General features: G+C 38.0%; 1 protein-coding gene across 4 annotated transcripts in view; it reads right to left on the reverse strand.

The window, feature by feature from the left end:
- Positions 1-26,526, reverse strand: part of LOC110168337 (RAS guanyl-releasing protein 2) — a 134,607-nt gene that overhangs the window by 76,667 nt on the left and 31,414 nt on the right. For all 4 annotated transcript variants that reach the window (XM_055156588.1, XM_020933777.2, XM_055156587.1 and 1 more), the window contains exon 2: positions 3,246-3,364. In XM_055156588.1, coding sequence (XP_055012563.1) covers positions 3,246-3,315 — 70 coding nt within the window. In that variant the 5' untranslated portion in view covers positions 3,316-3,364. The remainder of the gene's footprint in view (positions 1-3,245; positions 3,365-26,526) is intronic.

Raw genomic sequence — 26,526 nt, forward strand, 5'->3', positions numbered from 1 at the left:
AACACATTAAATAAATATTACTTTGCATTCAATTAAACTTAAATTATCTTTAATGTGAAAATATTTTGTGCATTTATTCATACTGTACACACAATACTGTAAAGTCACTTGTGTCAAACTGTTTAACTGTGTAAGTGTCGCCGCACGATCCTGATCAGCACTAAACAGGAAATCCAAAGCTCTTCTGTATCATTTCAAACAAAGTCCATGATGACTCGACCTTGGTGAGGTGTTTTTATTATAATGGATGGAATTCTGGGGAAAATCAAGCAAATAATAATGATCATGTCAGTTTCTGCCTTTTGTCTTTGCACGACTCCTTATTTTTGTCTCATGATGAAAAGGAACTGATAAATAAGAGTCAAAGCTCAATTTTAAGAATTTTTCACATACAAATATTTCTTCATTATAGCAAGTAATTGTCAAAATTTTGGGAGCCCTGCCTATTATACTTTTGTCTCATCAAAACAGAAACTTTGAAGTCATTTATCTCAGTTTCACAGTCTGGAGAGTTAAGCTCTTTTGTCTTTGTAGGGTAGAATGGGTCTGCTTTAATATCTCTATAATTACTGGGCCTATCTGCGTGAAGTAAAAATGGGCACAAAGGTCATCTTCTTCGATAAAGAACGAATAAACAAAGTTTTATTTTTCCTTCTTCAAAGATGTGACTGTTGTCAGCTGAAAGAACTTGAGGCCATAAAATTAATAAGTTAGTGGAGCCAATTCCCAATTTCAAAAACCCCTGCTGAACTCAATCTAATGAAGACTGTGTTAATCATAATGAATCTAAGAATGCTAAGAGGTTTTGTTCACATTCAATTTGAAGATGTAATAATTTCGAGGGCAAAGGCCTATGCAACTCAGTGGGAGCTTTTCTAGTTCAAAAGAAATATCAAAAACTTTATCATTATTTGTTAGAGATTGGGTCCACTAACCTGCGATATTAATCTCGTGCCTTAAAGTCTGGCAACACAAACAACAATCACGCTTTATGGTTTGAAAAATGGCACCGCTTTCTGAGGCTATTGTGAAAAAATGATTTGAACTTTTGTAAATTTGTTCTGGCAGAGAAGATGTTGAGCTTAGCACCAGTTTCTGTTTCATACGTATTCACCTTTATTATTTGGGTGGTAATATTTTTTTTTATGGGTCTGCTGATCTTGACAGCAAATAAATTTAATGTGGATTGTAAATCATTTTAAAGTCCCCCAGAGAATCCGTGCAGTGTGACATTTTACACAAATAAACCGACTGACTTTATGTCAAATTATAGATGCAAAACATTTACGAAATTCTCCATTCACAGGGAAAAAAACAAAACCAATATCTAAGAAAGTTAAAATGACTTAAATTAAGAACATTTTACTTTATTTGAGTCGATTCAACTTGACAAGTAAAATTATCTACCAATGGAATAAGTGTGTTTATTCTTAACTCAAGCAACATTTGATTCATTTTCTTAATTTAAGTGCAAAAAGTTGATTTTTCTTATTTTAAGTGTAGCAAGATTTTCATTTTTTTATATTTTAAGAACAAAAAGTCTTGTTCCGATGGCAGATCATTTTATTTGTCAAGTGAAATTTACTCAAATCATGATCAAACTTTCTTATTTCAAGTCATCTTAACTTGACTAGATTTAGTTTTTTTGCAGTGTTGACATGAACAGGATTCCCGTTTAACCGGAAGTGCCACACGGTTTTGAAGCATTTAGAGACAAAAGTGGGCGGGGCGGAAAAAGGTGGATAGGCCTGGTCATTACAGATATATTAACTATAACACATGTCATCAGATCTATTGTCTGACTGTTAAACCTTCAATTTCCAGCATAGAATTCTGACCTGTCCTCCAGCTTAATCTTAAACTACAGGGATTTAAGAATGTTGTGATGTCTCATGAACCAAACCTATGGGATTGTGAAGCGATTATGTCACTTCTGGGTGCAACCGGCAACTTCACAGCTAATTTCTGACTTTGTTTTTCATCAAACAAGAGGCAACTGCCGTGATTTCTGGATTATTGAGTGCACCTAAATATAAGCCACATCAAATAACTTTTAAAAGAAAAATAATTATACGTATGTAGGCCACACCTTTCTATAAGCTACAGGTGCAGCATTGGCAGTGATGCGGTCACTGTATTGAACCGTTGTTTATTTATTTTACCTTTATTTTACCAGGCAAAACATTAAGAACAAATTCTTATTTACAATGTTGGCCTGGGTTGTGGTGAAAAGGGAGCAGAGTCGAAAGGCAAAGCTCTCAATTTACCGGTCAGTCTATGTTCCTCCCCTCACCTATGGTCATGAGATCGGGGTAATGGCTGAAAGGACACGATCACAGATACAAGCGGTCAAAATGAGTTTCCCCCGCAGGGTGGCTGGGAGCTTCCTTACAGAGAGAGGATGAGAAGCTCAGTCACACGGGAGGAGCTCGGAGTAGAGCCGCTGCTCCTCCACGTCAAGAAGAGCAGCTGAGTTGGCTCGGGCATCTGTTCTGGATGCCTCCTGGATGCTTCCCTGGGGAGGTGTTCCGGCATGTCCCACCGGGAGAAGGCCCCGGGGAAGACCCAGGACACGCTGGAGGGAAATGTCTCTCTGCTGGACTGGCAACACCTTGGGATCCCCTGGAAGAGCTGGAGGAAGTGTCCAGTTTGGGAGTCCCTGCTTAGACTACTTCCCCGTGACCCAACACCCAGAAAAGCAGAAGTGATGGATGGATGGTGTCTACGTCTTCAAGAATGTTTTCAAGTTCAGGCCGTCTGCTTTTATCACCTCTGAAAGCTTTTGTCGTCTTTTTGCATTGAGTCAGTTCGTCACGCTGCCGTCGCCAAAATCGCACCATCGACTCACTGATGCCGAGCTCACGTGCAGCAGCTCTGTTTACTAGTTCGACAGCCAACATCAATCGCCGTTAACTTAAAAGCTGCATCATGTGTAGTTCTTCGTGTGTTTTCCATGAGGAGGATGTGTGTATGAAGCACAAGATAACTGCTCCTAACACAACCAAACAAGCATCTTCCTCGGCGCATCACCCTATCTCTCCCCACGCTCTACTAGGCATGTCTTGTGCAGAAAGAGTCACTGTCCTGTCTGTATCATGTCTGTGTCTTGTAGGATTTCAGCAGATTTCAGGCTCTCCTTAACACAAATTGGAAGCATGTCCTTTTTTTTTTCAATCAGCTGACATGCCTTGGACCCAGAAGTGGCATCACACCTTCATAACCCCATTATGAAACTATGGACTTACCGAACGCTTGGATGCACGCTTCGACCAGCTCGTCGACGGTGGCCGACTGCTCCGACAGAATGGACTCCATCTTGGTGACTAGCTGCTCTTGGTTGGTTTATACAGCAGACCAATCTATCCTAAAACAGAACAGAAACAAACAATGCAGTCAAGTAATGAAGTCGAATGTTTTGAATAGTTGTGAGGTCAGTTGAACCTAGTTTTACCGATAGGGGAGGCGAAAATGATCCAGTCCTGTTTTAATTTGGTCGGCTGTCTATCACTGTCAAGATGACGGGCAAAGTCCAATTAAAAGTAGAGAAAAGTTTGCATTCTTTTTCAATAAATGCAATGATATTTCAACATTTACTCAGCTAACCATGCTTGAAAGTTTTTCGTCTTATTCAAGAAATGTCAATGAAGCAAACTACTGCAGGTTCTAGCTTTGTGTTCAGTTTTAAAGATGCCCTATGTGACATTTCTTCTCTTTATATTTTTTTACGATGGAGAACCTACTGCTTGTCTCCATGGAGATGTTATTGCTTTGCCTACTTGTTTTTATCTTCCTCGAGATAAGTAGGTAGCCCCACCAGATCAAGTTACAGGTCAGATCTGTGCAGACGTGACCATTGACCACACAGAAAGAATGCATTTTAGGTGTTTTAAGGTGTGTTTTGAGTAATAAAAATACAATTGAATAAAGAATGAAAAACAATAAAATGGGAAAACAGTTTGCTTTTATTTCCTTTGTTCATTTTAGTGCTAAACAAAAAAAGATTTCGACCTCTATTTCCAATCTAGTCTTGGTGCCTATTTCAATTTTGATATTTTATTCTCTCTGATTTATTTGTCCCTAAGTTCTGCTGCTTAGTGTGAATTCAGTGTCAGTGAACTGAACAAAGAAGAGTTTATCATCTTGCTGCTTCATATTTGTCATCACGGAGTTCAAAAATTACTTTCTAAGAAGCAAAAGTAAATGTTTCACTATAAAAGAAGATGACATGTTTGTCTACTATTACAGCTCTTTCCAGCTCTGCATCAGTAACCAATTCTTTGTGTCTTAGGTTGTGTTTTTCACCACGTCTTCGAATACCCATTTCTGAGCACATCTTAATTCCATTTTGCTTCAGTGTGGCAGAAATTTCCACATATATGTTGTCTGCTCCGAACAAACCCTAGATGCATTCAGCATGGATCTCGGCAGACATGGCCTATAATATATATATCCACTGATACAGACTGATGCATCTGTTTTTTATTGTTGTTGTTGTTGTTGTTTGGCACTAAAACAGGATAATGAAATAAACTGTTTTCCTATTTTATTGTTTTTCATTCTTCATTGAAATCCAAAAGAACAACATTACAGGCAAAAGAAATAATATCTCGAGACAAAGCAGGTGGTGGATAACCTGATTCATCAGCCGGTTTCACTTTGTAGAAACCATCTGACCTCTCAGCATTAGAATTTGTTCGCTCAACTGTAGGCGGGTTTTTTTTTTTTCATTTAACCAATCGCTGCTATTTGGTCGTGAGACTTTAAAGTTTTCCCAAATCCCGTAGGAAGAAGGGAGATAACGTCTTTCCCCTTGATAAAATTCACCAAACATTCTCTTTGTTCCGGCTTTAAATCCTCGATCTCGGGAATCGTTGCCAACACAGAATGTATGGCTCTTCGCTGATTGGCTGGTGCCCGAATTCGCACTTCCGGGGTTTTTGTAAACCGTCTAGTGTATTCCAATTGCTGACCTTGTCGCTGCAGAGAAATGAAATTGAGCGGCCTGGTAAGGTGGTGGACCATCCAACACAAAAGTTAAGCTACATATAAGACTTTTACCACAAATACGGCATTGACGGGAGAGAGTACAGTTGAGTTTGAATTTGAGATTATAAGAATCATCCAAGTTTATATTTTACTGTTGTTTACTGAATAGTCTTTACGTAGAAATATGCAGCCAACATTATGCTATTATATATTTGACATCTTGGTTTCTAATTTGCTTCATTTCGAACACTCCAAAGAATGAAATCTGAGAAACAGCACTAATGAGAACTGTGGTCTGTATTTCTTTATTGGCAGTTCTTGACAACAAACCCCACACAGAGCGAGCTGTTACTGTTGCGCTGAATGCCCCAGAATGGGCTGGTGGTGTAGTGAAAGGATTGCGTGTTATTTATTGTGGGTTGACACGGTGACGGTTGCAGCTAAGAGGTGGGAGGACGCGTTCAATTATAGGCTTCACAGGCATTCTGAGACACATTTAGAGGAAAACAAGAGCGGCCCAGACAAAAGAGAAGGATCATTCACGGACAGAGCGCTACGCCGAACAAACGAGTCGGAGATGTTGTGGTAATTAGCGCAGTAAAAACAGGAAGCTAACAGGGTCGGATGGGATTTTTTTTTACCCTAGTTAGTACAGGATTACTTTGGTTCTACAGCATTATGTCCAAGGAGAAGGCAGGATTAACCAGCAATCGAAGGTTTGAAACTTATTAGTAAGTCTATGGAGTAAGAAAGCTTTCAGAAATATTCATTTGCATAGGATAGAAGTCCGTGCAAATTTGTCTGTAGTTGAGCATAAAGTAAACATTCGTAAACTCTTGAATGAGTCCAGTCGTTCATAAAATGTGCCATGTGTATTTTATTCATCAGAATACAAACAAAAAAGTTACGACATCAAGAATTACAATCACGAAATGAAAATTTACCATTACGAATACAAATTTTATAGACTCGACTCTCAAAAATATGTCATCATTTCACAGGCAGAAGGAACATCGATCGAGATGCCGGACTTTTGTGCCGCATACGGACTGAACCAGGATTGAACCAGCTCTAAATCAGGACTAAACCAAGACTAATCTTGGATTTGAAAGAGAGGAGAACACAGAGTCCATGGAGCAAGGTGTCCACAAAGCGCAATTGGGTGTGATGGTTTAGTCCTGTTTTATTCATAGTTCAGTCCCAGTTTAGTCCTCCTGGTTCAGTCCTGGGATCAGTCCTGGTTTAATCCTGGTTTAGTCCTGGTTCGGGCTGTATGCGACGCAAAAATCCAGCATCTCATTCAGTGTTTCGTCTGCTCAATAAAAAATGCTACAACCACTACGACTACAGCCAAATATGCCGGATTTCTATCCTACACACAAATATTTCTTCCCCACATGTCCATAAAACGCGATCAAAAACAATGTAAACAAAAGAGCCATGGAACAGGACCTGGGTCTATAGTGAAAATACTTTTTAAGAATGTCAACTTTGGTATTTCGCATCTTAAAATCTGCACTGGTTTAACATTAGGCTATAAGTATGAGGTATGGAGACACAATCCTGACCTCTGTGTTGGCTGTGATTAATCTTTGAGAATAACCGTTTGCAAACCCTTGACCCTGAAAAACATTATTAACAATCGACTATATAGGCCAACAGAAATACATCAAAAGCAAATTATGTTTTTTTTTCTGTCTTTAATGTTCATCAGCATGGCATTAAACCTGACTCGTGAATATGAATGTATGTTTTTCAAGGTATTTGTGAGCAATAAAAACACCTGTACTAAAATAAATGCAATATATAGTCTGATCATGACGTAACAATCAGGGAAATATTTAAACTAAGTGATTTTCGAGGCTCAGAACAAAACGATCTTGTGAACTTAATTAATAAAACAAGAAAGAATTAAAGGACAACTCAAGGTAAGTTTTTGATGAAGGAACAAGAACGTAATGTGGTTAAAGCCTCAAAAACATCACATTTTTTGTGTGTGCTTTAAAAATGTTTGTAGATTGCGTCTTTTTACAAATGAAATCAAGATGCATTTTGTAGTTTGGAGTAACAACTCTTCAAATACGGATGGCTGCAGACTGACTGACCTTCGCTGCATAGGCCCAGTTTCCACATCCAACCCGAAATGACCATAATGAGCTGTTCAAAATCTTTACAAAAAGTGGCACTATTCGGTGAAATTGAGAAAGCCTACACAACAGAAGCCATTATGAGCCCAGACAGCCCGTATCAATGGACTTCTCAGAGTATGAAAAAGACCAGTCATTCTGTTCACTTGCGCAATCTTGTTGTTCTGAACATGGAGTACTTCAAAGGCGCTGGACCTGATTTTTACTGCTTAAAAAAAAACATGAAAAACACAACTAGTACATTTTAAAAGGTTCGCAATGCTCCAAAGTTATTCCTCACTTATCTCAGTTTGCATTTTAAGCATCTTTATTATTCACAGTGAAGATCATAAGCAAGCAACGTGTTAACTAGGGATGTAACGATATCCAAATCTCTCGATACGATATTATCACGATATGCATCTCACGGTACGACATTTATCGTAATATTTTGGATCAGCTAATATAACTGTAGATAAGACACTGTTTTGCTTTTAAAATACCTTGACAAGATTTTGTTGTGATTTATTTCCGTCATAATCCCATGAATTCAAGTAAAAAAAACTATTTCTGCATGTTGTCTGCGCTGAAATGCATCATGGGATATGTAGTTTCTGATGTTTATAACCTGTTGCTACAATAAAACCATGCATTTAAGCAAAAGAACTTGTAATTCGGTATATTGTGACAGCCCACGATATTATTGTGAGACAAAATTGTGGGTTATTGTTACATCCTTAATGCTAACAGTGTACTTCCTGATGATTAGACAGAGGGAAAAACATACAGTAGTTAGATGTTGACAACGCAGTGGACTTTATTTTGACATCAAGAGCTGCTGAGAATGCTGAATCTGATCTGATCTGATGTAGACTTTTCGTGACATTTCTGACTTTTAGATAATAAAAATGAATCTGGTCAAATTAAAAGAAATACTAATAAATAGAAACACTGACTAAACCAAAATTTTCAGTTCTAACACCAATACTGATTCTTTAAGTACACATGTTGATACACTATACAAGTCGATGCCAGTATGGAGATGCAACACAGATATTTCTATTTTTATCTAACCAAAAACTGACCACAATAAGTTAAGTTGTTGTTAAGATTATTTTCACTTTCATTTTAACACTCTAAGCCTTAGACTTACACAAACGTTATTGATCCACAAGGGAAGTTATTTCACACATCACAATATAATATTATAACAAAGAGCAAAAATATAAATGGTAATAATACATTTTAAATAAGTAGCAAAGAAAATAGCAAGAGACATGTGTCAAATAAGGCATAATAATACAAATGTAAATTTACAAGTAAAAATAAAATAGAAATCTAAGTAATAAAATATAAAATCTCAGCTATATACAAGAGGTCATAGGGAGACAGTGCAACGATGATATGATGATGATTGACAGGACATAGGGTTCTCTGGTATATTAGGGTTAGATGTTGTACAGTTGTAGGGAGTATTATCTTATCTACTTTCAGTTGCCCTCCACGCTAAGTCAGTCCCCCTATTACAACACAATCAGCACACATTCCGCTAATGAAACTGAGAATTATTGTGTGGGAGCATTGGTGACGTAGGCTTGAAGGCTGCCAGAATCTTACAGATAACCTAAGGAGAGATCACTAAATTACTGAAACATGGATGACATCTAAAACAACATCAAGCATTTCTTTTTTGGACAAGGGAACAAATGTTATGATATGGTAGAAATCTCCAAAAAGTTGAGGTATTATTTAAGCACTGTATTTTATAAGTCACACTTTTTTCATGGTTTGGGTGTTTCCTGCCACTTATACTCCAGTGCCACTTATATATAAAAATGTTCACACTGACAGCTTCAAGAGGACGCTCTTGTCTTGTGTGTCAGTATCTGCAGCTCCTGTTACTCCTGAAGCACTGTCACTTCGCTCTACTGCGCATGTCTCCTGCAGAAAGAGCCTCTGGCCTGTCTGCATCATGTCAATCGATCGCACCATTACTTCTGTACCACTGAAAACTTTAAATTTAAACATACTCATAAAGATGACTGAGAAGACTGAACACAAATGCTCCCAAAAAGAAAATCATATTTTGCAGGTTACAAGCTGCAAGTCGTGAAATCTGCAGCCGAAAACTGTAATCGAGCAGCAGAAAGAAAGTTTGGAGTGAGTGGGAGGGTGCACCATGCAACTTTCCTGGAAGTCATTGGATGGATGGACAAAGCCTGGACTTCAGTGACACCGAAACCATCCTGTCGGGATTCAGAAAGGCCCTACCAATTCTAACTGGAACTGATGCTGAGTTTAATGAGCAGCGGGGCTCCTTTTACCTCCGGAGGTCACAGAGTCACTCAGAAGTGACACCGAGGATGAAGAATTGAATGGATTTAGTGATTTGGAGTGAGATGGAGTGTTTGTTAAACTTGTTCTGTTCTGTTGTTTATGCTATAGTTATCTGAAGAACTGTTCATATGTGACGTTAACAGTCTGTTGTTCTCTCTTCTATTGTTATTACTAGAACTTGCCTTTCAAGATGAAATGTTGGTTCCTGGTCTCTGATTTTACTAAATAAATTTCCCCCAAAAAAGTGCAACTTATATATGTTTTTTTTTTCATTCTCATTATGCATTTTTTGGCTGGTGCAACTTATACTCCGGAGCAACTTGCAGTCTGAAAGATACAATAAGTTTTAGTAGCACTAAAGAGCAGTTGTAATATCCCATACGCACACACACAATCTGGTATTTTATGTATTTACTTTAATTTATGTCTTTGCCATTCACTTTTGTGACCGTTCTTTTGTGGCTGTGATTGGCAGCCGGTTTATCTGCGCCCTCAAGACTTGTGACTAGTTGCTCCCGCAGATTGGTTTTGAGAGGGCAGAGATGAGATGCAGGAGCTGTGATGTGGTTGGAGGTTGCTAGGCGACCGTGGCCCGGGTGCATTGATCAGGCAGATTAGGGGGTGGGATGGAGAGGGACAGACAGGATTAGGGAAGGTGTTTGGTCAATACGTGTGTGCGGCGCTCAAAATGTCACTGCGTCTGGGCTGGCATTCAAGATGGCGGGACAGAATTTAAACATTCTGTACGTACAGTATATGAGAAGTACTGTGTAGCTTTTCTTGTCTCTATGCAAGTGTTACTGATTTGTCTGCAGGAATGTACAAACTTTTTTCTCCACTGAAAGCCACATATTGAAAGAGAAACAGTGTGAATCACTCAAACTGGTGCATTTAACATCGGATCATTGCGGACATCAAAGTTAAGTCTGAATCTTGTAATGTCTTTTACTGACGTTATGCTGGTAGAATTGTTCAAAATGTGCAGTAAAAAATACTGCTCATGTTTATTTATTCCAGTTCAGGTGGATGCTTAAGGGCCAATAAACATTGCGTCTGAGGACCACATTTGGCCCCTGGGCGACAGTTTGCTGCCTGATTTAACAGCCAGTTTCACTTCGTGGAAACCGTCTGACCTCGCAGCATTAGGATTGCCGGCTTTACAGCTCTTCACTGATTGGCGGGTGGGATGATAAACTGCAGTCCTGCAAACTAATGCATACGCCACGCAGACCGTCCCCCGTCCCAGACGTTGCGCATACATCGAGTGGGCTGCAACATTAACCAGGACTAAACCAGGACTAAACCCCCCAACTCCCTCCAGTCCGTGAAATATTGTCTGATATAAAACCAGTCCTGTTTTAGACAATTCCTTTCTGCTTCTCTGTGTTTGATGGAGCTTAAGAAAGTGAAAGTCCCCATCTTGCAGGACTTGCGGGTGCAGGCGAGAGCGGGACTGAAAATTCTGTCCCGTGCAAACCTCTACTGTCTAGTGTATTCTGATTCCTGATCTAGACGCTGGAGAGAAATGAAATTGAGCGGAGACACTAGGTGGCTAACAGCTTGCAGTTTGCTTGTTTTTCAAGGTATTTTTGAGGAATAAATCTGTAGATGTGGAATAAACATAGTACAGTTGGCCAATATTTCAAGCCGATAATTGGCCTTTTTAATTTTTATTGGTCTCCAACAGTCGCCAGCACAGGCCGAATTATTTTTTTTGGCTGACCTACTGCCTAAAAATACACACAAAGCTTTATTTTAACACTTTAAAACAATAAAACTTAAACTTTAAAACAATAACTGCACTAAATGTGACCACACAGCTCTTTTATAGTCTTATCCTACATATCGACCCAAAAATATCAAAGCTTTTCAGATATCGATTTCCCTGGATTCTAAACAACCAGTTTCAAAACAGGAGGGAAAAAAAGATCAATCTCTAATGGGTAATCCCTCCAGCTAGGCTCTATTGCAAGAGCAAAATGAAATCTGTCAATTGGACACAGAATTTGCTGTTGTGATGAAAAAACACCTGTAATTAAATCATTGCAAGACCAGATTAATGCCATTTTATTGAACATCACCGACTATCTCCATGAAGACAAGCAGGTAGCAGAAAAGGTAAATAGTGTATCTTTAAATAATAATGATATATATATATATATATATATATATATATATTATATATATTTATATTATATATATATATATATATATTATTTTTTTTTTTACTATGCTACTTTTTAGTTAAATTAAGTTAGAGTTTAGTTAGTTTATTTTGAACACTTTACATTTTAAGAAAGCACAGCGTATAGTCTCCATCCTTGGAAATTTAATGACGAAGAAAGAAAAAATAGTTCAAAACAATGTTCAAAAGCACTGTAAACACATAATAGATTGGGTAGTGACAGTAGAGAAAAGCTCTAAGCACTGGATCCTGGTCTGAACATGATATGAGGCGTACAGTCGAGCCACACACACACAATACGATAAATCACATGTTATAATGGAGTTAGCCCGTCCCCTTAAGCTCCATATAATTCCTTATCCCGTGTGCCTGTGATGATCAATACTCAGAGATAATTAAATCTGACCATAGGCATTCCAATAACAACAGCTCTTCAATACGCCCCCAGCTCCTAATCCATCTCTGTCCACTCAATGTGATTACGATTGGCATTTTATAATTATTTGGAGGGGGAAAAATGAATAAAATTATGCGGTGACAGTGGATCCACTTTGTAGAAAATGTCTTAAAAATGATTATTTAACATTTTATGAAACCAACTGGTAGGTTACTTGATTAATGGATTAATGATATAATATTTGTGACAAAGAGAGCCTTTGTCCTCATTTTTTCAGTTTTCTTCTCATTTACATCCCATCCCTTGTTTGTTTTATTTTAATTTTTTTTAGTTCAATTAATCACTATGCACACAGTTACTTTAAATTCATTTTATTTGGTTATATTGATTCATTTTGCAGATAGCTGGGTTTCACGTGACGTCACAGGGCTACGTTTGTCAGCACGCAAAATCAGATGGAGGGCAGGAAGTGAACTGACTGGAGGAAAATGCCGATGTGTTGTGCAGTTTACAGCTGTGCCAATCGTTCTAACCGAGAGAAAGAAAAGTGATTTTTTTAGAGTATCGAATATAGTCGTCCACAAAGGTCAGAAATGGGAAAAGCTGACAGAACAACGCCGTAAAAAGTGGATTAAAAAACTGTTTGCGGTCGGGAGGAGCAGAATTCGCTAATGCTCATGTCTGCAGTGACCACTTCGTCAAAGGTTTGTTACAAAGCTAAATTGTTTTTTGTGGTTTACCTAAACATAAACGAATCATTAACGAGTAACGGCTAACGACGTTTGTTGACATTAAATAGTTCAGATAGAGGTTACTGCCGATACACTGCAGTTTTTCCCATAACAGTCTATACACATAAAATAAGAGAAACACTCACCCCGGCGAAGACTAAACGATAATCATCATTTAGGCGTTTTGCACCAAGGTTGTGGACCCATCCACTGACAAAAAAAGTTCTATGCCTCCAAACTTTTGTACGTCTTCATCTGTTGTCTGGTGTAGAACGATGTCTGAAGAGCTAAATAGTTCGTGATCTCCTCTGCCTCGATTGTCGGCAAATCTTTTACTTCAGTTGAAAATTCTCTCATTTTCAATAAGATCGCGGTCACGCCCAATATATTGTCGACTAACTGCTCGTACTTTTGCCTTGCTACTGGCTCTAAATCCTTACTATAAGAACTCTTCTCCATATCTGTGTTCTCCAGAGCCGTGTTAATCGTGTTTGTCTTCACTTTCTGCCCTCCAGCTGAAATTTGAGCATCATCGTGATCACGTGACACGTGAAACTCTATTAACTTACCACCTTACCTGTGACTCCACATGGTCTGGAGACAAAAGAGGGGGCGTGTCTATCGGTGGCCATATTTAAAGGCTCTGGGGGAGGTGTTGGCCCAGACCACGTGGAGGGAAGCTTCAGATTCGGTTCTTTTTGTTTTATGAAATTGTTTGTAGGATTTTGGTTTCAGTGTTTATAGTTTATTTGGAGCACTGTTTAATTTAAAGGGGGATTTAGGCCCTCAGCCAAGAAAACTGGGAAGTTAGTCTAACTAACCTGTGGGTTGGTGAGAACCCAGGGGGAGGGACTTCCTTTCTGGGCAGTATAAAAGTGGAAGCAATTTAACCAGTTGGGGAATTCACCATCAGTGCAGCCGAGTGCACGTGGGGTATTTTCTTCTGTTATGTTACTTTCTGTTGCTTTTGCTTTAGTTAAGCACAGTTATTTTTGTAAATATGTATTTTCATTTTGCCCACAACTCGGTGAAGGATGAAATAAATATTTTTTAGTGAAGGGACATTTTTTCCTCTGACTCCTTCAACCACTTTGGCCAGCTTCCCCACAATATTGTTTACTTTTCTTATGATGCACACTGTAAAATCCAAACAGCACATCTTTATAAGAAAGGGTCAAATGAGTCTGGGCAGGTCCAAAATAAGTGAGAGGTGGTTTCATTTTTCGGTTTGTGTCCATTACTCTTCTAAAATGATTCTTTAGCGCAGACATGTCAAATTTGGCCCACAATATGATTATATTTGGCCTGCAAGCTCATATCAAATATGTATTAGAGCTGCCCTACTACTACTATGACTAATACTACTACTTTGATGAACTTGTACCTAAGATGCCAAGTATTTGTTTCTGCTTTGGACCCATGTGCATCAGAGTAAATCACAGTCTAGCAAACTGAGCTTGGATGAATGTTTTTTTTTTTTTGTTTGTTTGTTTGTTTTTTTATGATTTTTGAAAGACTGGATTTTCATTGATGCAAGTTGTTATTTTTCTTTAAAAAAAAAAACATTTAAAAGGAGTTCAAAAGCTACAGACAGGCTACAGAGACATTATTTATTTAAGATTTTGTTATTATTTTATATTATGCTTGTTCTGGATTCAAGAAAAGGTGCAAAAATGCTGAAGTAAACCAAAAATAAATAAATAAAAGTACAAAAATAAAACAGATAAAAAAATAAAATCACACAAAATTGCAAAAAAAAAATTATAATAATAATTAAAAATAAAAATTATATAAATAAACAAATAATAATAATAATGATAATAATAATGATAATAACAATAATAATAATAAATAAGAATAACAAAAAATAAGAAAGAAAAAAGAAGGGAAACATTTCCTTTGTAAAACATCTGTGCGTGTCATAAAAGTGATAGTGAAGTCAATACAAAATATAATAGACAAAAGAAGAATTCGCTCTAAATGTGATTACAAAAAAGCACCAGAGCTTTGCAATTTATGAAAAGCCAAAAAAATATGATTTCATCCCTCGCAGATAAAACGCACTCATCTATATTTTCAACGTCGGCAACAAACTCCTTTCTTCTCGACAATTTTTCAAAACAGACGTATTTGTTGTTGCAATCCGGTTTTCTAACAGCTTTGCGTTTTTCCATCCATCATTTTCTCGATATTGTCTCGCAAAACGTTTCAATAGTGTTTCCTTAATTCCACAAAAAGTGTTTCAAATAACCAGAACCCGCCGCACTTATCTCACTGCCAACACCAGTATTGTAACAGGAAGTTGTATCCGAGCCCGACGCGCGATGGGACAGATAAAGTCGAGGCACTCCATCGGGGCGAGTGACAGGGGCTATTTAGGGACGACAGGAAAACCGACATTTCCTCCTCCCCCTGGACACAGTGAATGCAGCGTGGCAGGGGGCACTGTCTGTTAAGTGAGATTAGGAATTGTGGTCAGGAGAATAGACGCTTCACTGGAAATAAAGGCAGATCTGGAGATTACGTTTAAAACTTAAAGGTCACATGTTACGCAAAATTGACTCTTGAGAGATTTAAACCGTATTGTAATGTTGTTACTTCGTCAAAGACAAACCCGCAGATGTGTGTTTTTGTTTTTTTTCATTCACACATTTTTGAGTAATCCTGCATTGTTAGTCTTTTTTTCTTGTGACGTCATCAAGCAGTGACAGCGACCTTTTATCTTTTATTTTTTGCTCTTCCCTGCGATTCCAGGGCTGAAAGTCTCCACATGATTCTAGTGAAGGTGTATAGAGTTTAAAAACACAGTGGAGCGTTTCTTGTATTACCACTAGAGGTTCACGATCAACTGATTACAAAGAAAATAGTGCATTAAAAATATGAATCAAAATACAAATTGAAAAGTTACGACATCAAGAATTACAGTCACGAAATGAAAATCTGCGATTACGACTTGACTGTCAAAAATACGTCATCACTTCACAGGCAGAAAAAACATCGATCGAGATGCCGGACTTCAGCGCTGCATATGGGCTGGTTTAGTCTTGGTTCAGTCCTGGTTCCATCCTGGTTTAGTCCTGGTTTAGTCCTGCTTTAGTCCTGGTTTAGTCCTGCTTTAGTCTTGCTTTAGCCCTGGTTCCATCCTGGTTCTATCCTGGTTATATCCTGGTTTAGTCCTGGTTTAGTCTTGCTTTAGTCCTGGTTCCGTCCTGCTTTAGTCCTGGTTCCATCCTGGTTTAGTCCTGGTTCCGTCCTGGTTTAGTCCTGCTTTAGTCCTGGTTCCATCCTGGTTTAGTCCTGGTTTAGTCCTGGTTTAGTCCTGGTTCCGTCCTGGTTTAGTCCTGCTTTAGTCCTGCTTTAGTCCTGCTTGGTTCCATCCTGGTTTAGTCCTGGTTCCATCCTGGTTTAGTCCTGCTTTAGTCCTGGTTCCATCCTGGTTTAGTCTTACTTTAGTCCTGGTTCCATCCTAGTTCACTCCTGGGATCAGTCCTGATTCAGTCCTGGTTTAGTCCTGGTTCAGTCCTAGTTCAGTCCTGGTTTAGTCCTGCTTTAGTCCTGGTTTTGTCCTAGTTCAGTCCTGGTTAAATTTTTCAATTCATATTCTGATAAAATACACAGAGTACATTTTATGTACGACTGGATTCATTCGAGAGTTTACAAATATTTATTTTATGCTCAACTACAGACAAATATGCACAGATTTCTATCCTTTGCCCATGAATACTTCTGAAAGTTTTCTTACTCCATACACCTCAATCCTATGAAACCATTTAAATGCAAAATACACGGGTAAAAAACACGACATTCAGAAGGAAACAACTTAAAGTAAAATGGCACTTTAACTTTAATCTCTTCAGTTTTGGACAGGGACCTTACCTTTGTCTACTATTTTGAAATGAACTGCAATCTATTTTTTCAAGATATTATTCCAGACATTAAAAGAGCTCGAGTTTAAAGGGACAGTTTGTAATTTTGGACATAGGGCCTCATTTCCTAGTGATCCAGAGTGTTGGAGACGTGTGGAGACATTTTTTTTTAGATATTCCATCCAGTCCTTGTATTTGCAGAGGTCACTGGTGCTAGGCTAGTGCATGTCAATGGCCATAGTTATCCTGCCACTAAAAACAGTCTTACCCACTCCACAAAACACCCGAAGCAAATCTATTATTACACCAGACTGTCGCTGTGAATGTCTGTGTTGATAGAATAATGTTTGAAATAAAACTAACCTTGAATTTGAAGGATTTATATCTGAGCAGCACTTCCTGATCGAAAGCTTGGAAGAGGCGGACCGATATATGAGAAAATAGTCCCTCAAAGAGCTGAGTTTCTGAGATTTATTTCCAGTGTTTGGCAAGCAACAAGGATACATGTTAAAGGCCTACTCCTGCTGCTTCTACTTTCGACTGGTATAAAACCATAGGCCCACCCAGGTGCACTCTGGTCTGTGTGTCCCACCCTTTATCCCTGAGGTGACCCAGATTAAACCAAAAACAAAAACGGTGCTAACGTAAATAATAACAATATAGACTGAGAAATTAGCAAACAAATAATATATTATGCAAATTAACAAACCTCTCTCACGGTCAAAACTAACCTTGTATTTGAAGGATTTATGTCTGAGCAGCAGCAGTGAGTTGTACTTCCTGATAGAAAGTTTGGTAGCGGTGGACTGATATATGAGAAAATAGTCCCACAACATGCGACGATTCATGCGATGCAAGGTTAGTTTTATTTCAAACATTATTCTATCAACACAGACATTTACATCGACAGTCTGGTGTAATAATAGATTTGTTTCAGGTGTTTTGTGGAGTGGGTAAGACTGTTTTTAGTGTCACGCTAACTATGGCCATTGACATGCACTAGCCTAGCACCAGCGACCTCTGCAAATACAAGGACTGGATGAAATATTTTAAAAGTGTCTCCACACGTCTCCAACACTCTGGCTCACGAGGAAAATGACGTCCTATGTCCAAAATTCCGAACAGTCCCTTTAAAAGAGCTTGAGTTTAAAAGTGTCTATATGTGTGTGATTTGAAGAAGTCATCCACTAAAATTCATTTACATAAAATAACTGTTGCTTTTGGTTCAAATACTGTTACACAATTAATTGAGATTAACTAATAACAAAGCCTGTGATTAAGTAGATTATTTTTTTAAATCAAGTCCAACCACTAATTACAGTCAAGTTAAGTTAATGTTTTCTGTTTGGGAGAAGAACTGCTCTGTAATAATAATAATAATCTAATATGAGCCCTTTAATGACCGTGTACCTGATTTTTTTCCCCCCGTATATTTATGCAAAATTTGTCTTGCCTCATTAGCTCTCGAGGTTAAAGTGTCTGCCGCGTGCCGTCTGCATCTAATTAGAAAGTGTTCGCATGCTAATTGTTGTTGACAAAACTCCACGATGGTCCGTGAGAGCTGTGAAAAGCACTTACAAACTCATCACGGTGAATAATTAGGATGATGGGGATACATAAGGTAAGTGAAGTACAACTCTGGTTATCAGGTGCAGCTCCTTGAAAGTGTAAGGACTTTTGCAACTGAGCACTTTGAGTTTTGTATCTCATAATAGAAACACTTGATTTAAAAGCACTACCTGACTTTGACTGTTTCAGAAAAGTGAAAAACAGAACTAGTTCATGTTAAACTGTTTGCAGTGATCCAAAATTATTCTTCATTTGGATATCATGTGGATATTTTCTGTTAGATTTCATTGCTATAATGAAGTAGATTTTCCATGACATTTGTGACTTTAAGTGAATACTGTTAAAGCTGCACTGTGTAACTTTTTGGTTGGAGGGCCATCACCTGCTCGTTTCTATGGATATGTCATTGCTTTGCCTGGAAACTTAATATTTATTCAATCACAGGTGGTTTATAGCTCAAAAATACCAAGAAAAACAGGCGTTCTGACTGTGAGCGGGGTCGCCTCTTCACAGATCTGAGCTGTAACTAGGTCTGGTTGGGTCTCCGTGAAGATAGAAAAGCTTAATGCCATACTGTGAAACATTCCAGACAAAGCAAGAACATCTCCATGGAGAAAAACGGACCCTCCACCAGAAAACTTTGCAACTGAGCACTTGAGTTTAGTATCAAACAGGGATGAAACAATAACTGAAATATCGTGATATCGTATCGCCAAAGTTCTCACAATAATATCGTTGGATCATCACAAAATATCGAATCGCAAGTCTCTTTGCTTAAATTAAGAGTTATACTGCAACGAAAGCTAAAAAAAAAAAAGACAGAGGGAACTACATAGACCATGATCCTTTGCTCCATTTCAGTGCAGACTACATGAAGAAATAACAGTTCTAAGCACTTTTAAATCTTCTCAAGGCATTTTAAGTTTTGTTAGTCTCCACAAAATATCGTAATAAATATCGCACCGTGAGATGTATATTGTGAAAATATCGTACTTAGAGATTTGAATATTGTTACGTCCCTAACCTTGAGCCTTCACACCATATCGTGAGATTTCTCACAATATCGCAATAAATATCGTGCCATGAGGTTCATATCATGACGATATCGTATCGTGAGACTTGGATATCGTTACACCTCTAGTATCTAATAATAGGAATCACTTCTTGTCCTAAGAATTCTTATTTAAAGGAACCTGACTTGATTTTTATTGTTTTTAAAAATGTGAAAAACAGAACTAGTTCATTTTAAACCATTTGCAGTGGTCCAAAGTTATTCCTCACTTATCTTAAGCCGGGCGACACTGTGCAATTTTTGGCCCTTTTTGAGATGATTTTCACTCGTGTGACTGTTTTTTGGGATCGGGCTGAGTTTTGGCTTAGTCGTGTGTCGTGCTTCGTGTAGTAACATGAGGTAATGAGAATCGATTAATACCTCACGACCAGCTCCCGATTGGCAATCGTAGGTCGCAAGAAAATCAAACCTGTTTAAAATCCAGTCGCCTCTCGTGAGGGTTTCTCACTGTTGAAGTTATTTTACAAGCTGTGAACTTTTAAACATGCAAAAATGTTTTGCTCGAATTGTGACTCATTCCTTGCCAGTAACATTGTCTGCTAATGTATTCATCAAACTTAACATTCTTAATATTTATGAGATTAATATTGATCACTTTATAATTCAACGACGATCCCCAAACATTTCACATTTTACTTTTAAACTATTACTACTACTACTACTTTTTAGATTCATAGATGCAAAACTCGTCAAAATCGTAATTTTCATGTTCCAAATGTGTCACATCAAGAGCTCAATTTTGCTTCGATACAGAGACGGGAAATTCTGGAGCAGATTTCACATCTGGTTTGTGACGGCAACAGAAACGTTGTTTAAAAAGAATTTGAGGAAGTGTTTGATATTTCATGATAATGTTTGATAATCATTCAATTGTGGATCTTTCATTGTGTTTTAATCCATGTTTGAATCAAATTAATTTAATCCAAGGTGTGTAAATGTATTATTATTATTATTATTTTTAATGCACAACGATAATGTTAAATTTTTAATATATTCATAAGGTGGAGGCTTTAATATAAGACCTTTTGGGTTTTTTTGCCTCTTTTGACACCTACTTTTTTATCTAGTGTGTGTTTTTATTTTATTTATTTATTTTATATATATTTTTTTATTGTTATGTTATATACGTGCAATAAATAAATATATATATATATATATATATATATATATATATATATATATATATATAATATATAATAATAATATAAAATATATATAAATAATAATAATAATAATACAATTAATACAAAAAAAATAAATAAATAAAACCCTGCAATTTGGTCGTACAGTTTGAGCTGGAGTTGAGTGAAACGATCCAAAATATCGCAGTGCATTCTGAGCGTCCTAATCACTTATCACGATGATTTTATAAGTATTTTTCACAACTCCCAAGGACCAAAGCGCATTTTTGCCAACACGATAAAACTAACAATAACCAGCATGCTTCCACGCACTTCCTGATTATCGGAAAAGAAAACACATTAACAATATTAACAAGATTACAATTTCCCACACAGTTTAATAATAGACGCTAAAAAGAGAAAGGAGGGAACTGAAACTCATGACAATAAATATAACAAGGGTCAAAGGAGTTATGAAATATTATGTAAAACCCAACCCTGCTTCATTTAGCGTGAGTAGAGTTCCGTAATGATAACGTGAAGTTCTTAAAGGAGAAATTGTTTGAAGTGTTCCAGGCTCATTCCTCAGTTTCCTATAGTGCGTTAAAAGTGTACGAATTACTTACCATAACGAGTTTATAAGTACGTTTCACAACTTTCAATGGCCAGAGCGGAGAGCAAGCAGCAGTTTTTGACCTTCAGCTGCTTTCACAAATATATCTGCACCGAGGCAAACATTTTTATTATTTTTTGTTATTTGAGTTATTATTAATTTTTTTTCTTAGAGGATTAGTATTTAGAATGTAAAAAAATGTAATAATAACTCAAATAACTCAAGATTATAGCCACAGCAGTACCAAGTTGTTATAAAAATGTGAAAAAAGTGATATGTACATTTATGTTATTAGGTTGTTTTTTCAGACCAGGAGTTTGTTTTCATACCTGACAGTTTCGACTGCTCCCTGCGGTCTTCCTCAGAGTCACATGATGTTGCTGTGCTCAGATGATTTATACAGGTTTTGGCTGGATTAAAGAGGCAACTAAAATACGGAAACGTGCCCACGGGACTATAAACCGAGACGACGGGGCTTTTTTACTCTCGCACACCTGGGATACTGTCATGAGGAAGTCGGACTGCAGGTGGAGAAAAACCAAAGTGACAAACCCCCAAAACTGGAAACTGGAACGGGATGAAACAAGAATATAAACAAAAATTTTCATTCAATAGCTTCAGTCATTCATGTTTCACCCAACCTTTTTCCAATACACTGATGTAGCTGACACGGAGGGGTCACAAAATGTTTCATGCCCCTGTGTCCTGGGCTTTTTTACTCTCACACACCTGGGATACTGTCCTGAGGAAGTCGGACTGTAGATGGCGCTGTCGTCCTGCCTCCACCGGTAGGAAGACAGCGCCAAAACCTGTTTAAATCAGCTGAGCGTCACGTCACAGCAACATCACGTGACTCTGAGGAAGATCACAGGGAGCAGTCGAAACTGTCAGGGGTGAAAACAAACGGTTGGTTTGAAAAAAGAACCTAATAACATAAATGTACTTATCACTTTTTTCACATTTTTATAACGGCTTGGTAATGCTAAGGCTCAAATCTTGAGCTATTCAGTATTTTGGTTAGAGTACCCAGTTCTGAGCATGTTTTAGGTTGTTGTTGAAACATGAAAATTATCGGAAGACCAAATGAACCTCATTGGACTGAAATGTGCATTAATGAGACAAAGTGATACATGTTCACCAAAATTCAGAAAATTAAAGGTCTTATGTTACCAAAATTGACTCTTGGGAGCTTTAAGAGATGTTACAAGGTTGTTATCTCATCAAAAACAGACCTGGAGTTGTGTTTTGTTTCATTCACACCTGCTTGAGAAACCTTTTAGTATTAGTCTGTCTACATTTACAAAACTTATAATGCTCTGTTCCACCTTGTGTTGTCATGAAGTGGTGTTTTTCGGGTTAACAGCTACATTTACCTTTTGTTCAGCAAAGATTGACAATAGACCTTTTTCACAATGGCCAGATGTATCGCGATGTCGGGTAAACGTAACTCCTGGTTAATGCTTTTCTGTGGCAAAATATCTGTGGAAATGTCTGGCATATTTTCCACCAGCTTCATAAATCTGCCCCATCACCAACTCTTCAACCAACAAGATCCAGAAAGGATAAACATTCTCCCATGAAGAATTTATCCACAACTATCAAGGTAAGAAAGACGAAAACGTAAAGGCGAACAACGACGACGCATTAGTGAACTACTGAGCAAAACTAACATTATGATCATGAATAAAACATAAGTAATACGTAATTCATCAATAAGTAATTAGTTAACTTAGACTGATTCTAGAATTAAAATAAAAAATCAAGTTAATTATGTAAATGTTTGCATAGACCTAGAGATTTGTGCAGTTTAAATGATACAGATGTTCACAGATTTCATATCGAGCATTTAAACTGCACAAATCATGAATTTTTTTTTTAATTTTAATTGTAGAATCAATCTAAGTGTTACTTATGCTTTATTCATGACCATAATGTTAGTTTTGCTCAGTAGTTCACTAAAGCATCGTTGTTCGCCTTTACGTCTTCGTCTTTCTTACCTTGATAGTTGTGGATAAATTCTTCATGGACAGAATGTTTATCCAATGTGGATCTTGTTGGTTGAAGATTTGGTGATGGGGCAGATTTATGAAGCTGTTGGAAAATACGCCAGACATTTCCACAGATATTTTGCCACAGAAAACCATTAATCGAGAGTTACGTTTACCCGACATCGCAACACTTCTGGACATTGTGAAAAAGGTCTACTCCAGGGCTGAAATTATCCAAATGATTCTCGTGAAGATGTATGAAGTTTGAAAACACAGTGGAGCACTTCCTGTATTACCACATGACATCACAAGGTGGAGCAGAGTGTTTTCTGTCTGAGAGAAAAACTCAGCCTAAATATGCAGGGTTTGTGTGTTAAATGTGTGAATGAAAGAAAGCACAACGACAGAGAAACGCCATTATTACATAGTTCAGAAAATTGCATAATATGAGCCTTTTTAAATGTTCAAATGTTCTATTCACATTTTGCAAGAATTACAAACTTGCACAACAGAACAATTGCACATGTACAATTGCAAAACTAAGTGAGTGACAAGCCCCCGGAACTGGAAACTGGAACTGGATGAAACAAGGATATAAACAAAATTTTCAGTCAATAGCTTCATTCATCCATGTTTCACCCAACCTTTTTCCAATACGCTGACGTAGCCGACACGGAGGGGTCACAAAATATTTCACAGTGTTTTATTACCGCCCCTGTCTCCTCTGCATACCCTCGCAAACGGCTCTCTGTTTGGCATTACTGAGTCCATATTTCTAAAGCATATCATCTGAAACAGACCGGTGTGGTACAGGATTTTGACCCCGGGGTCAGAATCCTGTTATGGTATGTTCACCCCCCTATGAAAATCTATGTTTTATTAATCAAGAACTTGAATTCTATAGAAAAACTTTGAATATTAATACTATATCTGCAAATGAAAACATATTTTTGAAGAAGAAGATGCATTTTTTTATGTCAATTATAACTTTTGAATGTTAAAATTTACTTGTATATGCAATTTTAACAATACGTTACATTTAACAGACCAGACTGGGACTGAGACCAGGACTTAGACCGGGACCAGACAAGGACTGAGACTGGGACCAGACCAGACCAGGACTGAGACTGGGACCAGACCAGGACCAGACCGTGATTGAGACTGGGATGAGACCGGGACTGAGACCGGGACCAGACGAGACCTGAGACCAGGATTGAGACCGGGACCAGACTGTGATTGAGACCGGGACCAGGACTGAGACCAGACTAAGACCAGACCGTGATTCAGACTGGGACCAGACCGGGACTGAGTTCGGTACTGACACTGGGACCAGATTAAGGACTGAAAGTGGTTTAGTCCTGGTTTAGTCCTGGTTTAGTCCTGGTTTAGTCAGTTTTGAAGCATCGCAGTCACGGAAGTCACGGAAACAGGAAGCAGCCATGATCCATTTTTTCCATTTTTTCATTTTGGTTTTGGAGACAAATAATGAAGAAAATTGTTTTTTCTTTTTTCTTATTTTTGGTTTTATCTTGAAAAACAAATTAAGGAATGATGGATTGTTGACCGTTTAAGCTCATTTGGAATTACAAAATAAACACATTTTATCATTTTACCTCATGCATGGACTAAATATGCATTGCTTTTATTTTAGAGGTGTTTCTTTTTATGATATTTTTTTGTAAGGCAGCCTCACTTTTTCATTGCTTAGTCATAACATAAACTCTTACCAGTCTGACCAGCTCATCAAAACAATGATATTTACTGCTTTTTATAAAGAAATACAAGCAATATTATGCAGAATTGAGTTACTTTGGCCCGGCCCTGAAAAACATTTTCAGTTTCTCATGTGGCGCCGTGGAAAAATAACGTCCCACCCCTGCAGTAGAGGCACCATCAGTCACTGCAATGAACCATATAGAACCACACAGCATGTTTTCTTCAGTTTCCTGTGAAAATAGCGAGCTACAACAAGATGTGAAAGTTCAGCTGAGTAACAAACAGAGGAAGGGCGTGAATACATTTGGGTGTGTGGCAAAATGTGGTAAGCATGTGTCCACACAGCTGGGATAGCACGCTTGAGAGATTTTGGTAACTTTGAAATATCTGACGACGTCGCAACGGTTTATGGGTTGGGTCACAGAGTTCGTTCCCTGTCCAAGAGGCTTATCAGGGTTTTTTGTGATTTTAAAATATGTAAATTAAACAATTTCCCTTGTGGATCAATAAAGTGATTTTTTTTTTTTTTTTGTCAAAGTTGCCATGTTTGTTTTGTTATGCCTATATCTCCTATGAGATATGTATCTTATCGGCAACTTTTTAATGATACCCAGCCCTACGGACCATGTTTTTCTTATTAGTTCTGATCTGTGTTGGAGTTTCCACAAAGAAAACAGGCTTCTGCAGTAGTTTACAATCATATAGCATTTTCAGGCCAACAAAGAACCGTGCCGGTGCCAGTTCCCGCACCAAATCTCGAACCGACTGACGTGTTCACGCCAAAAATCTAAGCGCTAGGGAACCAAAAAGTTGGTTCCCGACAGGAATCAAGTAAGACTTGGTTTTTCCAAGCAAACCGTAATGACACTGTAGACGTCAGCAGATTCATCCAGGTCACACGTGGTAAAATAAATAAACAAAGAAAATACGTGTGTGGAATATGGTGGATGAAATCAAGTGAAGAAGATTGTGCAGTGGTCAGCGAAGGAGACCAAATATTTGCTATATGTTTGCGTGGTAAAGTTACATCTTTGGATTCAGCGTAGATAAATAATGATTTGTATGAGGACAAATGTTCGCTGGTGTCGATGATGCGATTCATGATTGTTGTTTTCTCTTTTGACATCCACTTTCGTATTGGTATCTTATTTTAGTGGCAAATCCACACTGTCTGACGCATCATGAGTTCATTTAAATGGTATAAACGTGCTTTGGGTCACCAGTGTAACTGGTTGCGGGAACCAGCACCAGTACTGGTATCTGGCCGGAAAAAATTTATTATAAAACTGGGACAAATCACTAGTTTTGAATAAATCCACTGGGATAGGGGACACAGGGCTCAAAACTGGGAATGTCCTTGATCACCCTACATCTGCTGCTATGACATCATAAGGTGGAACAGAGCATTTTGAGCTTTTGAGATATAGACAGACTAATAATAAAGAGTTACTCAAACATGTGAATGAAATAAAAACACAAGTCCAGGTTTTTGAGGCGGCAACAACATTCTAACATGGTAAATGCCAGTATATCGCCCAAGTCTATCCATAGCCTCTTGTCCAAGCACAGTCCAGCCTTAGGACGGTCACTCTCTCAACCTACAGCCGCTGCAGCCCGCATACACGCCGCTATGGCCATACTAATGACACAGTTAGTATGCCAGCCTCGTCAGCGATCGTCATTGTTAACATCGCTATCATTCATCGAGATTCCCCAGAGCAGTGCTGCCATTAATGTTCCAGTGAATCAAACAACCATGATTTATTTATTATGGGTGTATATCTTCATCATCATACGTTTATTGGAAAGACGAATGAGA

The sequence above is a fragment of the Boleophthalmus pectinirostris genome, unplaced genomic scaffold, assembly GCF_026225935.1.
Source record: "Boleophthalmus pectinirostris isolate CB_2022bp ecotype Guang Dong unplaced genomic scaffold, ASM2622593v1 HiC_scaffold_20, whole genome shotgun sequence".
NCBI lineage: Eukaryota > Metazoa > Chordata > Actinopteri > Gobiiformes > Gobiidae > Boleophthalmus > Boleophthalmus pectinirostris.